At 35.2% G+C, this 16,767-nt stretch overlaps 2 protein-coding genes across 2 annotated transcripts; both read right to left on the reverse strand.

The window, feature by feature from the left end:
* Window positions 1–3,207: 3,207 nt before the first annotated feature.
* Window positions 3,208–4,314, reverse strand: LOC141671577 (putative disease resistance RPP13-like protein 3). The gene has a single exon (XM_074477858.1). The coding sequence runs from the start codon at window positions 4,312–4,314 to the stop codon at window positions 3,208–3,210; it is 1,107 nt and encodes a 368-aa protein (XP_074333959.1).
* Window positions 4,315–5,216: 902 nt separating this feature from the next.
* On the reverse strand, window positions 5,217–6,334 carry LOC141671578 (xyloglucan-specific galacturonosyltransferase 1-like). The gene is made up of 2 exons (XM_074477859.1): window positions 5,601–6,334; window positions 5,217–5,487 (listed from the first exon to the last, which is right to left on the reverse strand). Exons 1-2 carry the CDS (start codon window positions 6,332–6,334, stop codon window positions 5,217–5,219), a joined length of 1,005 nt encoding a protein of 334 aa, XP_074333960.1.
* Window positions 6,335–16,767: the final 10,433 nt, after the last annotated feature.

Below are 16,767 nucleotides of genomic sequence, written 5' to 3' on the forward strand. Positions count from 1 at the left end.
TCGACAAACTTCCCGTGATTGAATCGGGTAGATGATGTAGTTCCGATGGATCTTTTAGATTACCGACTAAGGACACGCTCTTGAGACGATTGTAAGACGAGAGTGGTTTCAGTGTTGGAATCTCAACAGATTTATAGTGTAGGATGATAAATGTTTGGAGACTTGTTAAATTGGATACGGACTCCAGCGTGTAACTGTATGCTTCTTCTGATCCTCCTTTATCATATATACAAATTTTCCCCAACAACCAGGATGGTGACATTTTGTGGAAGCTATGCATAGATTTAGGGGGAGTTTTATAAATTCTCCTAGATGTGTGTAATCATCAAAAAAGGGGAGATTGTAAATCCCTTAGTTTTGATGATCAACACAGCAAGCTATCATACTGTTATTTAAGCTTGTTTGCAGGTAATCTAAGCATAATGACTTTGTCATTTAAGTATCTTGACAGCAAGTTATCATAAGACAGTGATCTATTTCAGCAAGCTATGATCACGATTTTCAGAATAACAACAAGCTAAGATGCACAATCCAGATTCAACAAGGAAATCGAATTTCATGGAGATTTTATTGGAACTTCTTTTATATCAGTTGTAAGGACTTCTCTAATATAATATACGTGCATGATATATAGAGAGCTCAATTATAAAACGTTTTTACTTATTCAAATTGATTTCCTAAAGAATAGGAGTTTGTTTCTCGTTCAAACTCTATCTTCTATCTTCTGATTAAATCATTTAATACTCTACAAAATAGAAGAGATATTTTCTGTATGTTGGACTTCTTTGTTTCTCTTCTATCTAACGTATACATGAACGTTGGAAAACCATCCCAACGATCTTACACGGTAGAATTGGATTCTAGCCGTTGTAATTTGTTGAGGCTATTTTCAAACGCTAATGTATGGTTATATATATGTGATTTCTTGCAGTTTTATGACTGACGACTTGGCGAGCAAGAACACATACAACTCCTGATCTTTATTGATTTCAAAATACTCTCGAGCTCCTAATTAACACTTGCTACTAGTTTTTATCCTGTTGATCTTGGACAACAAGAGATACTTCATCTTAAACTCCAACTTGATCATTACAAAATTGATGTGGTTAAGCATGCTAAGTTTCAAGATTTGTCTACTATTTCTGAGTTATGTCTGCGGCTAGTTGATACAGGGAAGGCGGAACAATATAGTTTGATTTATAGGTTAATTTGTCTTGTGTTAACACTCCCGGTTTCTACAGCAACTACAGAAATAGTTTTTGCAGTTATGAAATTAGTAAAGACCGATCTTTGAAATAAAATGGAGGAAGAATATTAGAGAGATTCTATGCTTATCAATATTGAGAGGGAGTATGTTGAACATATTGATCCAGATGAAGTGATAGATGAATTTTACGCTCAAAAGAATCGTCGAGTACAACTCAAATGCTGTGAGTAAATCTTATTTTATTTTTCACTGTACGTTATGACTTATTTTTCAAGTTAATAGCATGATTAAAAATGGTGATTTTTAATTTACATGTTTATGCTAGTTAGTTCACTTGCCTTTATATAAAATTCGTCATTTTTTTTACCCGAACAACCCCAGTAGGTTTAGAATCCTCGGTTCGCCCATGTTTGTATATATAAATTAATTAAATGAATATGAGTTATATATGAGTTAAAAATATAAATTAACCAAAATGAGTTAAAAAATATATGAGTTAAAAATTAGCCATGTAACATATTTATAATTATAGACTAAAATGGAATATATTTGTAAAGTACCATATTAATTTGGGACATATTATATAAATTCCCAAATCCCAATAAAAAAATAAAAATAATAATAAATTAGCGTTATAACATGATTCAAAAATACCACTACCAGGTTTCATTGAGTAATTTATTGCAACCAAGTAAAGTGAAATAATGAAGATAAAAAAAATATAAATATAAGACGTATAAGTATAAAAAAACGGGTAAAAATAACACATGGAGAATTATAGGTACTAGAGAAATAAAAAAATAAAATATATATTTAGAGTTATAAGGGGATTAAAGTAACAAAGATAGATATTCAATCTATAAAAACCATATAAATATAAGGCAAATATAAATATAAGGCAAATATGAGTCGAAAAACGGGTAAAACTAATATATAATATATATTGAATTTTAAGTCGTATAGGAGTAAAAAAGAATATAAATAATGGATTTAGAGTTACAACAAATTCAAAAATAGGTGAAAACAAAATTGATGAAATGATGAAACCAAAATATCATTAAAAGAAAGTTTCATTGAGTAAATTAAGTAAATTGAAGTAATTAAGATATGGTTACAATCTATAAAAAACAATATAAATATGGGTCATGTTTCTCTTGTAACCTTAGTAGAATTATACATACAAAATAATGTGTTTATGTATAATATTTTAAAATTATTTTTCAACACACATGTAAAAAAACATGTATTTAGATTTAGATCCTGAAACTATTAAAAAATTTGGATTATGCGGAGAACTCACCTTATATTGTTATGATTCCAAGGTTTATTTTTAGGATTGGTTTTAAGTTGAGCGCAACCCATATAAATATAAATATAAGTTTATATAAGAATCAAAAAATAAATAAAATAATATATATGGAATTACAATTCATATATGATAAAAAAAAATAAAATAATATATTTAGAATTATAACGGGATTAAAGTAATAAAGATATAATTCTAATCTCTAATAGGATTAAAGTAATAAATGTAAGGCAAATAAAAGTAAAAAAATGGGTAAAAATAATACATATAGAATTATTAGTCATATAGAAATAAAAAATAACAAAATAATGCATTTCAAGTTATAACAAAATTTTAAAAGAGTAAAACCAATATTTGATGGAACCAAAAAGTGGTGAAACAAAGTACTCCTTTATTAATAATGTTCATATAGGAATAAAAAAAAATTTAGAGTTATTATAACGGGATTAAAGTAATAAGATAGAATTTTATAAAGGTCATATAGGAATAAAAAAAATAAAATAATATATTTAGAGTTATAACATGATTAAAGTAATAAAGATAAAGTAACTGTATCCTTCTTCTTCTTCTACTTCATATAGTGAGTGTATGGAGGTTGGTGATATTGACAGTATCAATTTTCATCCGCTCTTTACACGATATATAAAGGAGAGTGTGTAACTTTGTTTGGTGGTTACTTATATTTAAACTCCCACTAGTATCTCCGTAGGAACTCTGTAGTATGTACTCCGCCCACTAAGGCCAAGTACTTTAAGTGAATTAAATCTCCTATTTCTTCTGGTATTCTGTCAGAATATACACTTGTCATATCTAGGACTTTCAGATTTTTAAATCTCGCAAACGCCAACTTCATTTCTTTTAATTCATCTTTACCACTTAAAAAATTTACCACCCCCAATGAATGCAAACGTAAAGCATCAAATCTATGCTCAACTAGTTTCAAGTACTCACCTATTTCATTGTAAATGACATGACGGGGTTGTCCTTCCAACAAATAAATGAGTTCTGGATGGTGTTTACCTGATTCCAAAACGACCAACAACTTGTGCTCCTTTGCTTTTTTTATGGCAAGATCACGGACAAGATCATGGACCCGGCAACTTTCAACTTGTCCATTCCATAGCAATTTATTGACCTGAAGCAAATTACGATTAATTAGCTCCTTCAAACAGTTTTCAGCCATGTCCTCCATGATTACTCCTTCACCTTCCTCGGCTTCTGTTATGAATTCCTCTGCAATCCATAGAAGCATCAACTGATCTGAGTTAATCTCATGGTCTTCCGGGTACCTTGCGAGATAGAGAAAACAGTCTCTCATCTTCGGAGACAAGTCATTAAAACTCAAGCTCACTATTTCTTCAATCTGGAAAGACTTGCCATCCTTCAAATGCCTCCAAATATGCTGCTTCACCTTTGACCAATAATCATAACTCCTGTTGTGCAATAATAGGCCGCTCAGTACCACAATTGCAAGTGGTAAACCTCGACATTTACCAACCATCGCCTTTCCTAATTTCTCCATATCAGGGGTGGTTGGTTCTGCTCCCTTACAGAACAATTCCCAGCTCTCATGTTCTGTTAGAAAACGAAGTTGATGTACAAAACATTTGTCATTTGCCATCTCTGCAACTTTTTTGTTTCTTGTAGTTATGATAATTCTACTGCTATTCTTCTGGTTAGGAAATGCAATTTTCATCTGGTTCCATGCCTTGATGTCCCATATATCATCAATCAACGCCAAGTAGCAGCCACGATCTTGAAGTAACTTTGGCAAATACTGCAGCAAGTCATGCTCATCCATGGTTGACATATATTGTTCGTGCTCAGGCCCCATAAAAGACTTTATTATCCTCTTCATAACATCTTTAATGTTGTATTCATGGGACACAGAAACCTTAACACGAGTGTCAAACTGTCTCAACTCGCTAGAGTTGTACAACTTGGTGGCAAGTGAAGTCTTCCCCAATCCCCCATTCCGTGAATTGAAATGACTTTAAGGGAGGGATCCTCACTATCAAGTTCAGCCTTTAAAGTCTTAAAATCATCCTCGAAACCAACCACTTCCACCTGGTTATTAATGGCGGTTGTTCTCAACAATGTTCTCTCTTGCTGCTGCTTGTTTGGAGTGGCTAAGATGTTGTCAATACGGTACTCATTTTGCCTATTCTTGATCACTTCAAATCTTACGGAAGATTGGAGGTATCGCAATTCATCTTTGAGCCACCTTAAATTATCTTTCACTTCTAGTAGAATGTTAACTTCTTGTGCAATAAATGCACCAAGCTTTTCGATTGCAAAAGATACGATTGCATCAACCATTCTTCCCAGGAACAAGAATAATATTAATCTTATTAAGTGACTCCAGAAAGCTGAAGATTTTAAAGATTTGTATGTTTTGTGAGGCCATCATAAACCGGTTAAATATCAAATAAGTCATTTACTGCGTACAAATATATCAAGTGAGTCACTGATTACAAAACTGACTCAAATGAGTTACTCTTTTAAAAATTTATATCAAAAATATAACTCTATCGTTAGTCGAAATTCTTAAAAATATTATATATTGAGTTTCGCACATTTTTTATGAATGATATTACATCCAAATGAAAGATTCTTAGTTCTAGTATTTTAGATAATATTTTTAAATTTTAATAATTTATCTACTATTTATTTTTATTTAAATAAAATAAAACAATCAAAAAATTAAAAATAAGTACTTCCCCATGGAGAATCATCCCTTCTCCAAAAATCCCATGAAACTTTACCCAAAACAAAGACATGATCTTTTCCTGAGTTTAAAGCCCATGGTTTTTGCAGTTTAAGCCATTCTACCAGTTCCAACGCCAAAGTGTCCTTAACATCAGGAGAGGCATTCTTGAAATGCCATCTCAAGATGTCTAAGCCACCATAGAATGGAACATAGAATAGCTTGGCTTCATTTTCATTATAAACTCTACAAGGATGCTTCATAACCCTGGAATGAAAAATTGGTTCCAGAGAATACTGATGAGTGTTGTACCAGGCTTTTCCAAGCTTCGGATTGGCTCTCCCAGTGCCTCATTCCTGAAAAATTGACAAAAATCCAACCAAGGAGACATATCACTACACTGAGCTACCAAATCCTTGTTAGACTTTGGTGGCAAATCATACACATAAACCCCTCTTCCATCACATGTTGTGAGGCTTCTTGAATTCGATCTCCATGATCGATGCACTTGCAGATGCTCTTCCACCACCTTCACTGCAGATTCAAACTCTGAAAGCATATTGTTATTGTTATCAACAATGTTGCTAACAATAAGGTTTTTGTTGTTCTCTTGAACATTATAATGAGGAATATCATGTGTGACAAGAGCCTTGTCGTCATTGATGTCAACAGGACCATTCTCTCGTATGCTCACTTTGAGTTTATGATCATCAATATTGTTCTCTTGAACAACATAACTGGCAATCTCTTGCATAACAAGAGTTGCGTTGTTCTTGATATCAATACTAGGAACACTTTCTCGTATGCTAACTTCAAGTTTATGATCATCAACAGAACTAGCATTAATAAGTGGAAGAGGGACATCAAAATTGGGTTGTGCATCAGCAGAAAGGCAATACAGATTGTTGAGCTTTCTCGAGGATACACATACGTGGAGAATGTGACCAGAGATGATGATGGTGGTGGTAGAAGACCACAGGAAAACAAGAACCAACAGAAGAAGGGTTAATGGAACTCGAGAGAGTAACTTGGAAAGGATCAATTGAAAGAAACCAAGCTCTTTTGCAGCTCTTTTCGAAGATTTAGCTCTTTTCTTAGACAGTGAAAGGGCCATTTTTGTTAGCTAAACAAAACTCAAGTTCCTTCAATCTAATTTGCTCTGTTTTTAGGGAAGATATTCAACACAAGAAGAGTGTCTTCAACATGAAGGCACGTCTGAGGAGGACTAAAATTGTCCCAAAAGTAGGCTGCACCTTGACTTGTTAATTGCATTGAGACTTGTTTAATATGCATAATTATGGATTTAAACCATAAACTTGCATGGCTAATTATAATATTATAATGATGCATACAATGTAGGATCTTGTTTAACATGTTGACTTCTCTATTAGAGAATGATTGTTTAATGTACAGCTTATGTATAATCATTATTTGATATTATGATGCCAAGAAACACCTCTGGCAGCATCTTGTTGTTAATTCAAGAGTTTATGATGATAAGAGTTCTTAGCAACAGAATGAAGACATCAGATTGGAATCATCCGAGATCTCAGAAATGTTTATCAGAATGCAGTTTGTTCAATCTTCCTGGAAGTCTATCCCGCAGGTTTAGTATTAGGTTGTTGGGGTTTGTGTAAATCTTGTTTATCTGGATAAACCTTATCTCAAACAAACCCTATCTTTTAAATCAAGTTTAAAATCTCTCAAGCCTTATCTTTACTTGATTTATCTCTTTCAAACGTACTAACAGATCAGTTTAAAAGATTCATTCAAAATATTTTCACACAAACTTATCTTCCAACCTTATCTTGTGTTTGAAAATAAATCTGTTAGAACTTTGCTTATAAATACAACTCTTCATTTCAGATTTGAAGCCAACACTTTCACGAGAATCCTTCTTCATCTGAAATCATTTTCTTGTTCCATACCCAAGATATTCATATCCAGAAAAACAAGAAACTTAGTTTGAGTTGTAAACTTTCACATTACATTCTTGTAACTGAATCGTGTATTATATCACTTCTCCCAGGTTGTGGGAGGTTGGTTACAACAGGAAGGCCAAGTAGCTTTGTGCTAGGTAGCTGTGTGCTAGGGAAAGGGTTCTTTCAAGTGGGCCAAGTTTATAATCAAGGAAAGTTTGTAAGTACTTTGTTTTAAGTGGATATAATACATTCTCTATGCTAGTTGGCATGGGGACTTGGATGTAGGCCATAGACTAGGTATAGGGGCCGAACCAAGTGAAAACTTCTGGTGTTTTTACTTTTCAGTTTTCAGCATTCTGCATTTTATTTCTGTTATTTATTTTCTGCAGTGTAATTGAGACTGTCTCATACCCTGTCTCATTTGCAAAGGGACTGTCCCATTTGCATAAGAGACTGTCCCATTTGCCTTGACAGTTAGAATATTATTTTATCTATCGAGCCATCGAATTTCATTTGGTATCAGAGCGGGTGCATTTAATTCTCTTTTTAGTGTTTATTTTGCTAGCGATCCATGGCTCAACCAGATAGGTATTCAAACAATTATCCACCACTGCTTCATGGTGCTGAAAACTACAATGACTGGAAGTTTCGGATGAAGATCTTTCTCCAGCGTGATGCATTCGAGTGGGATGCTGTAGAAAATGGTTTCACAATTCCTATGAAAGAAGGGAAGCCAAAATCTCTCAAGGATCTTTCTCCCGAAGAAGTGAACGCAATGAATTCCAATGCTAAAGCTATGAACTCACTTCTCAATGGCATGGTAGCTACAGAATTAAGAAAAGTTTCAGCATGTACTACTGCCAAGCAGATTTGGGATACGATCAAAGTCAGCCACGAAGGCACGTCTAAGGTACGTGAAGTAAAATTAAGTATGCTAATGAGTGACTATGAAGGTTTCAGGTTGGAAAGGGATGAAAGTGTGCGAGATGCTCAAAGGAGGTTTCTGACATTGATGAACTCCATCTCACTTCTGGAAAGGATCATTCCTCAATCTGAGATTAACAGGAAAATCCTCAGAGCAATGCCAAAGAAGTTTGCTCCAAAGGTTACCATTCTGCAGGATTCAACACTGCTTTCGACTATGGATACTCTAACACTGTTCAGTGAATTGGAAGAATTCGAAAATCAGCTACGCAGATATGATGAAGAAGATGAAGCTCCTCGCAAGAAAACTCTGGCACTTAATGCAGATGCAGACGAGTCTCTTGATGATTCTGATGAAGAGATTGCTCTTCTAACAAAGAAGTTTCATAAATTTCTTGCCAAACAGAATGCTTCCAAACGACCTATGAAGTCACAGTTTCTAAAGAAGGACTTCAAATCTAATCCGAGCAAGGAGGTTAAAACAAATCAAAGCAAGGATATTTGTTTTGAGTGTGGAAAGAAAGGGCACTTCAAAAAGGACTGCTACAAACTGAAGAACAAAAAGAAGGCATTAATTACTTGGAGTGATGATGAATCTGACGTAGAGATTGATTCAGACGATGAAGTTGCTCAACTATGCTTTGCTGGACTAGAGGACGACTCCAGTGATAATGCTGAGGTACAGAATATTAAGTATAATTCAAATATATCTTCGTCTATTTTAAATTTGCAGGTCCAGGTCAAGAAGTTTAAAGAAAAGAATGCTTATTTAAAGCAAGCTTTAAGTGAAGTTCTTAGTGAAATGGATGACCCCATGAAGGAAGAAGCCCTAGTTGCTGAGAACAAATCATTGCTTGAAAGGGTTTCAAAACTTCCTTTACTGCTAAGAATAAAGTATCAACTTCTGTTCCTTTGCAGCTCCTTCATCTAGATCTTTTTGGTCCAGAAAGGTATGTAAGCTTAGGAGGTAAGAATTATGCTTTTGTTATAGTTGATGATTATTCTCGTTTCACTTGGGTATTATTTTTACGAACTAAGGATGAAGCTTTTGTTGAGTTTAAGGATCTTATTACTAACCTTGATACTAAGTATTCATTTAAGCTCAAGACTATTCGTAGTGATCATGGAGGTGAATTCGAGAAGGATTTCATAACCTTCTGTAAATCAAGAGGAATCACTCTTGAATTCTCAGCTCCTCGAACTCCTCAGCAGAACGGAGTAGTAGAACGCAAGAACAGAACGTTACAGGAAACTGCCAGAACTCTACTGCATGAGAGTAAGCTTCCAAGAAAATTTTGGGCTGAAGCGGTACACACTTCCTGTTATGTTTTAAATAGAGTACTTATTCGTCCTATTTTGCTTAAAACTACGTATGAATTGTTTAAGAAAAGGACTCCTAACATTAGTTATTTTCGAATATTTGGTTCCAAGTGTTTTATTTTAGATACTCAAAATAATCGAGGCAAGTTCGATGCGAAATCTACGGAAGGAATCTTCTTGGGATATTCTACTACAAGCAAAGCTTATCGTGTTTACAATTCTGTCAAGAACAAAGTAGAAGAATCCATCAACATTGCGTTTAATGAATCCTCAAGGAATATATCTCAAATTGATGAAGACACTGCGGATCTATCGTCTCATTCCCAAATGAGACAGTCTCATTCTGAAAAGAGTCAGTCTCATTCTGACAAATCAAATAGTCAAGACTCTCCAGGTCCATCTCAGTCTTCTGATAATTCTGCAGGATCTACTCAAGGTTCAGATGAATCTTCTGGCTCTCTAAAGACTCCCGATAGTGTTTCAAATGTGAATTCTGTTACTCCTCTGGATAAATCTTCACAAGCGAAAATGAGGCAGTCTCTTTTGAATGAGACAACTCCTATTCATTTCCAGGCAGATAATTCTAATGAGGAAGAAATGAGTAATATTCAACTTCCTAAGTCTTCTAGGACTGTGAAGAATCATCCACCAGATAATCTTCTTACTGATTTAGATCAAGGGATTTCTACTCGAAGCAGACTTCATAATCTATGTGCATTCTGTGCTTTTGTTGCTGAATTTGAACCAAAGAATGCTCAAGAAGCAGTTGCAGACGAACACTGGTCTGTTGCAATGCAGGAGGAATTGAATCAGTTCGAGCGTTGTGATGTTTGGGAACTCGTCCCACCTCCTCAAGATGCCAAGATCATTGGTACTCGTTGGGTTTTCAAGAATAAGAAGGATGAAGATGGCAACATTATTCGAAATAAAGCTCGTTTGGTTGCTCAGGGATACAACCAGCAGGAAGGAATCGATTACGACGAGACATATGCTCCAGTAGCTCGTTTAGAAGCTATTCGAATCTTAATGGCCTTTGCAGCTCACAAGAAGTTCAAGCTCTATCAGATGGACGTCAAAAGCGCATTTCTAAATGGCTATCTCAAGGAAGAAGTCTACGTAAAGCAGCCTCCAGGTTTTATTCACGAGAAGTACCCTAACTATGTTTACAAGCTCAAGAAATCTGTCTATGGATTGAGACAGTCCCCTCGATGTTGGTACGAGCGTCTCAGTCAGTTTCTTGTGAATAATGGTTTCATTCGTGGTACACTCGATCCAACTCTCTTTATTTTTCATAAACGTGATGACTTTCTTTTAGTACAAGTTTATGTTGATGATATAGTATTTGGATCTTCTAACGAATCTTTGTGTAAGTGGTTTTCTGATTGCATGCATAAGGAATTCGATATGAGTTTAATGGGTGAATTGCAGTACTTTCTAGGTTTGCAAATTAATCAGTCTAATGCAGGAATATTTATTCACCAAGGCAAGTACATAAAGGATTTACTCAAAAGATTTGCACTTGATCATGTCACACCTAAATCAACCCCGATGAGCACTTCAGTTAAACTTACAAAGGATGAACAAGGTACACCTGTAGATGTCACTAAATTTCGAGGTATGATTGGTTAATTGTTATATTTAACTGCCTCACGACCTGACATTATGTATAGTGTATGCTTGTGTGCTCGTTTTCAATCTCAACCTAAAGAATCTCATTTGAATGCCGTTAAACGTATTTTTAAATATTTGAAAGGTACGAGTGACTTGGGATTATTTTATCCAAGCTCCTCTTCCTTTGACTTAATTGGTTTTTCAGATGCTGACTATGCAGGGTCACAGGTTGATAGAAAAAGCACAAGTGGTGCTTGTGAATTTTTAGGAGATTATTTAGTTGCATGGCATAGTAAAAAGCAAACTTCAGTAGCTCTTTCTACCGCTGAAGGAGAGTACATTGCAGCTGGAAGTTGCTGTGCTCAAATTTTGTGGATGCAACAAACATTGCAGGATTTTGGTATTTCTTACTCAAATATTCCTATATATTGTGATAATACTTCTGCAATTAATATCTCTAAAAATCCTATTATGCATTCTCGTACTAAGCATATTGATGTTCGTCACCATTTTCTACGAGATAATGTTTCTAAAGGTAATATTGAGCTTATTTACATTTCTACTGAGAAACAGCGTGCAGATATCTTCACTAAGCCTTTAGCTGAAGATAGATTTTGTTTGATGCGTCAAGAACTTGGTATGTGTTCTTTGTCTGATTAATTCTTTTGTCCCTTTTATGATGTTGAGGGGGAGAAAGAGTTATTTTTCGATTTTGATTATGTACTAATTTCATTTGATTCTATACTTATTGTTATATCTGTTGCATAAAGATATAATCTGCATATGCTATTTTCTTGTTACTAACATCTTGAACAGAGTTTAAAGTGTTTTTGATAGGGGGAGCAATTGTTCTCTTTGTCATCATCATAAAAGGGGGAGAATGTTGATTTGTAGATTTCTGATGATGACCTAATTCAAGATGTACGTGGAGAATGCAGATTATGGGTCTTAGTTGTTGTAAGTGATAGGGTTTAGTGTAATTCTATTTGACTGGGTAAACAAGTTTATCTCCAAAACAAACTCTATCTTGATAAACCTATTTGAATTATTCTAATCTTATCATTTCTAAGGTTTATCTTTTACAAAACAAACTCTATCTTGATAAACCTATTTGAACTATTCTAATCTTATCCTTTCTAAGGTTTATCTTTTACAATCAACTAACGGGTTATTTTACAAAGACTATTCAAATATTTTCAAACAAATAGATTATCCAATCTTATCTCTTCTTTGTTTTGAAAATTAGACCCGTTAGATTTGTGTGTAGATTTGTGTGTATAAATACACATATTATTTTTCAGATTCAATGAGAGAGTGCTTATTCCACGTTCTATCTTTATTCTCTGAAAAACTCTTCTTATTTCATTCTCTTGAATATTCTATCAAAGAAGAAGACACAACTCATATTTTCAGATTACACTTAATGATTCCATGTTCTATCTTTATAATCTGAAACACCATTCTTGTTTTATATCTCTTGAATATCCAGTCAAACAAGAAGCCTAGTTTGAGTTGTAATCAATTTGTTTATTCTTGTACTCGTGTATTCATATCAACTTTGTGTCGGGTTGTGGCAAGCTTGATTTCAAAGTATAGCAAGGTAGCTAGAAGGCTAAGGAATAGCAGTGGGCTAGGTAGCAAGGTAGCTTGGAAAAGGGTTTCTTTCAGGTGCTGTATTTGTAATCAAGGAAAAGACTGTAAGTTCTTTTATTAAAGTTGATATAATACATTCTCTATGCTAGTTGGCATGGGGACTTGGATGTAGGCCATAGACTAGGTATAGGGGCCGAACCAAGTGAAAACTTCTGGTGTTTTTACTTTTCAGTTTTCAGCATTCTGCATTTTATTTCTGTTATTTATTTTCTGCAGTGTAATTGAGACTGTCTCATATCCTGTCTCATTTGCAAAGGGACTGTCCCATTTGCATTAGAGACTGTCCCATTTGCCTTGATAGTTAGAATATTATTTTATCTATCGAGCCATCGAATTTCATTTGGTATCAGAGCTAGTTGGTTGTTTGTCATTGTTGTCGCCCCCGGAGATTATCTATCCCGAGTTAGTGAAAGAATTCTACGCCAAGCTACGTATTTTGGATGGAAGTATTGTGTTCTCAGAAGTCCAAGGGAATCCTGTTTGTTTTAAGGCCGATCTTCTGGCACGGCTTACTGGTGTTTCTGATAAGGGAGTTTGTCCGTTGACAACTCATCAAGCGTTTCAAGACATTCCTGGTCTCCAGTACGAGGAACAGCTCAAGGTCATTCTTGGTGACAATTTTGTTTCGGTGTCAGTCAAACCTCCGGTAAATGATTTAACCCCAGTTTCTCTTGTTTTGTTTCGTTTGTTTCATACGAATGTTATGCCTCGTAAATCCGGTCGTGATAGAGTCACTTTTCAAGATTCTATTCTTATGTCTGTCTTTATTAAAAAGATTCAGTGCAATGTTGCTTCATTGATTATATCTAATATGGGTCACTGTGCTAAGCATGGCTCTATGCATTTACCATACCCTGGTCTTTTGTCTCGAGTATTTGAATATTTTTGTGCCTTGACCCCTGCTTCTGTGTCTGATAAGATTTCTGTAGTTTTTGATTTGTCAGTATTAACCTTAAATGGTTTAATTGTTTCTGAGTCCAATGAGTTAGTTTTTGATGATGCTTCTAGGAATGTTGGTGGTATTCCTAAGTCTCCAAATTATGCCTCTGACCCCTTTGATCAGCCTACCAATACTCTTCTTAATTCTTTGTTGATCAAATTAAATGAAAATTTTGCTGCTTTGGCTAATCTTAATCAGCGTTTTGCTTCTGTCAAATCTCTTGGGTCACTAACTTCTGAAGTTAGTATTTTAAATGCTTCTTTTGAGTTGTTTAGGAAGTATGTCTGTTCATCTTTGGATGATATCAATGCCAAACTCTCTGTATTACATACTTCTGATGTCAAGTTGTCTAAGACCATAGACTTTGAGTTTGGGACTCTACAGGAAGGGATGGTTTCCTCTGCTAAGGCATGGGAAAAGGAATTTGTTAAGTTGTTTTTCAAGCTTGGGTCAGAGACTAAGTTTTTATCTCAGCAGTTGTCAGCCATGCAAGACAAGAGCAAGATGTATTGGCACAAGAAACGAGACTGGATTGGAGATTGTACTCTAGAAGAAATTACTGCTCCTCTGCCACTTCCTGCCATTCCTCCACCTTCAGTTTTTGGTATGACCAGAGAAGAATACAAGGCAACATTTTTTGACTGGATTCGTGAAAGGGACGAAAAGGCACCAGCTCAGGAAGCTTTTGACAAGCTATTTTCAGAGTACGGCTCAGCTCCGGTGTTTCCTTCATCCCAGAAGAAGGCTTCTGGTTCAGGCAAAGGCAAAGCTCCAGTTCATGTTGATGACGATTCCGATTGAGGACCCTTTTATGATGAAGGGGGAGAAATTTTATGGATTTTAAGATATTTTTTTAAGTCTATGTGATGATGTGTTTATTTGGTTTTTAAGACTATGTTTCTGAATGGGTGTGTTTGGTGATGGATGTTTTTTTTGGATGATTCTGTGTGTTTGATTGATATATTATGTTGGATTGATTTCGTGATGTGTTTAGATAACAACTGGACATCCTGGTTTATGGATGGGTTGTTATGTTTAAGTGTTTAATGTCTGAGACTGTCTATTTTATGTATATTGATCTAGTGTCTCATTCATTCTTTAGTTGTCTCATTTTCATAAACTGCAATATCTTCTATTGTATCTAACTCTGTTTTACAGGCCTTTAGTGTTTTTGATAGGGGAGCATTTATGCTTTCTTTGTCATCATCATAAAAGGGGGAGAATGTTAATTCAAGAGTTTATGATGATAAGAGTTCTTAGCAACAGAATGAAGACATCAGATTGGAATCATCCGAGATCTCAGAAATGTTTATCAGAATGCAGTTTGTTCAATCTTCCTGGAAGTCTATCCCGCAGGTTTAGTATTAGGTTGTTAGGGTTTGTGTAAATCTTGTTTATCTGGATAAACCTTATCTCAAACAAACCCTATCTTTTAAATCAAGTTTAAAATCTCTCAAGCCTTATCTTTACTTGATTTATCTCTTTCAGACGTACTAACAGATCAGTTTAAAAGATTCATTCAAAATATTTTCAAACAAACTTATCTTCCAACCTTATCTTGTGTTTGAAAATAAATCTGTTAGAACTTTGCTTATAAATACAACTCTTCATTTCAGATTTGAAGCCAACACTTTCACGAGAATCCTTCTTCATCTGAAATCATTTTCTTATTCCATACCCAAGATATTCATATCCAGAAAAACAAGAAACTTAGTTTGAGTTGTAAACTTTCACATTACATTCTTGTAACTGAATCGTGTATTATATCACTTGTCCCGGGTTGTGGGAGGTTGGTTACAACAGGAAGGCCAAGTAGCTTTGTGCTAGGTAGCTGTGTGCTAGGGAAAGGGTTCTTTCAAGTGGGCCAAGTTTGTAATCAAGGAAAGTTTGTAAGTACTTTGTTTTAAGTGGATATAATACATTCTCTATGCTAGTTGGCATGGGGACTTGGATGTAGGCCATAGACTAGGTATAGGGGCCGAACCAAGTGAAAACTTCTGGTGTTTTTACTTTTCAGTTTTCAGCATTTTGCATTTTATTTCTGTTATTTATTTTCTGCAGTGTAATTGAGACTGTCTCATACCCTGTCTCATTTACAAAGGGACTGTCCCATTTGCATAAGAGACTGTCCCATTTGCCTTGACAGTTAGAATATTATTTTATCTATCGAGCCATCGAATTTCACTTGTTACTAAGTAGCTCAATATTTTCTTCAAAATGATGCAAGATCCAATTGGTATTCCAGCTTGTTTCTCATCAGGGGAGAAACGAATGGATGATTCTGCTGCATTAAAGGTCAGGCCAATGTGTATTCATGTCTGCTTTTCGAACTAACACTGCGATTCTGTTGTTTGATCACTGTAGTAAAAAAGTGTGCAAGGACTATTTATCCTTCCATATAAAGGTTGAGTTTTTGTAGCCAAGATAGAGAATTCCAGCCAATCAGAAAGCAGTAAATGTGTTCAACTTTAACTCAGGTACTCTACTACGTGTCTAGGGATGGGCGTCGGGTCACTTCGGGGCCGGGTAGTACTATCCCCGCCCCGGCCCGCTACTTTAAACCTAATTTCCATCCCCGGCCCATTCCCCGTCGGGGACTATATATCATTTCCCGTCACCGGCCCAAACGGGGAACGGGGATCTCCGCGGGTAATCGGAGAGATTTGATTTAAATCAAAATTTCTGTTAAATAATTTTTCCATGCAATATATAGAAAAAAAAGTAGCATAAACTAAATACTGTAACATTCTAATAATTTTGCCTTTTGATACATGAAATATTTCTGTAAAATCAAAGTACATTAGCAGTACTTTATTCTGACCTTATACTTTGAAAAAGATAGTATCTAAAAATATCTCTAACAACATAAAATACAAATTGCCCCTAGCATTTACATATTCTTTGAAGATAAATAAGAATATATAAAATATTATAGAGCGGGAAAAAATCGGGTCGGGGATCGGGCCGGGTAGATATAAAAAAACCGACTCCTGCCCGTTCCTCGGATTTTTCTGAAATCGTCCCCATCCCCCGGCCCCTACCCGCAAAAAACACCAAATCCCCGCCCGTTTCGGTGCGGAGATCGGGGCGGGATCGGTCGGGCCGGAGTCAATGCCCATCCCTATACGAGTCTAAACTATTTTATTATTTTCAATGATTTTTATACCAAAAAAACAT

The sequence above is a fragment of the Apium graveolens genome, chromosome 7 (assembly GCF_009905375.1).
Source record: "Apium graveolens cultivar Ventura chromosome 7, ASM990537v1, whole genome shotgun sequence".
Taxonomy (NCBI): Eukaryota; Viridiplantae; Streptophyta; class Magnoliopsida; order Apiales; family Apiaceae; genus Apium; species Apium graveolens.

Coding starts and splice junctions, on each gene's coding strand:
- LOC141671578 (XM_074477859.1), bottom strand. CDS start 6,334: ATGGCCCTTTCACTGTCTAAGAAAAGAGCTAAATCTTCGAAAAGAGCT. Junction 5,488..5,600: donor TGTAGTGATATGTCTCCTTG/GTTGGATTTTTG, acceptor TTTTCATTCCAG/GGTTATGAAGCATCCTTGTA.
- LOC141671577 (XM_074477858.1), bottom strand. CDS start 4,314: ATGGATGAGCATGACTTGCTGCAGTATTTGCCAAAGTTACTTCAAGAT.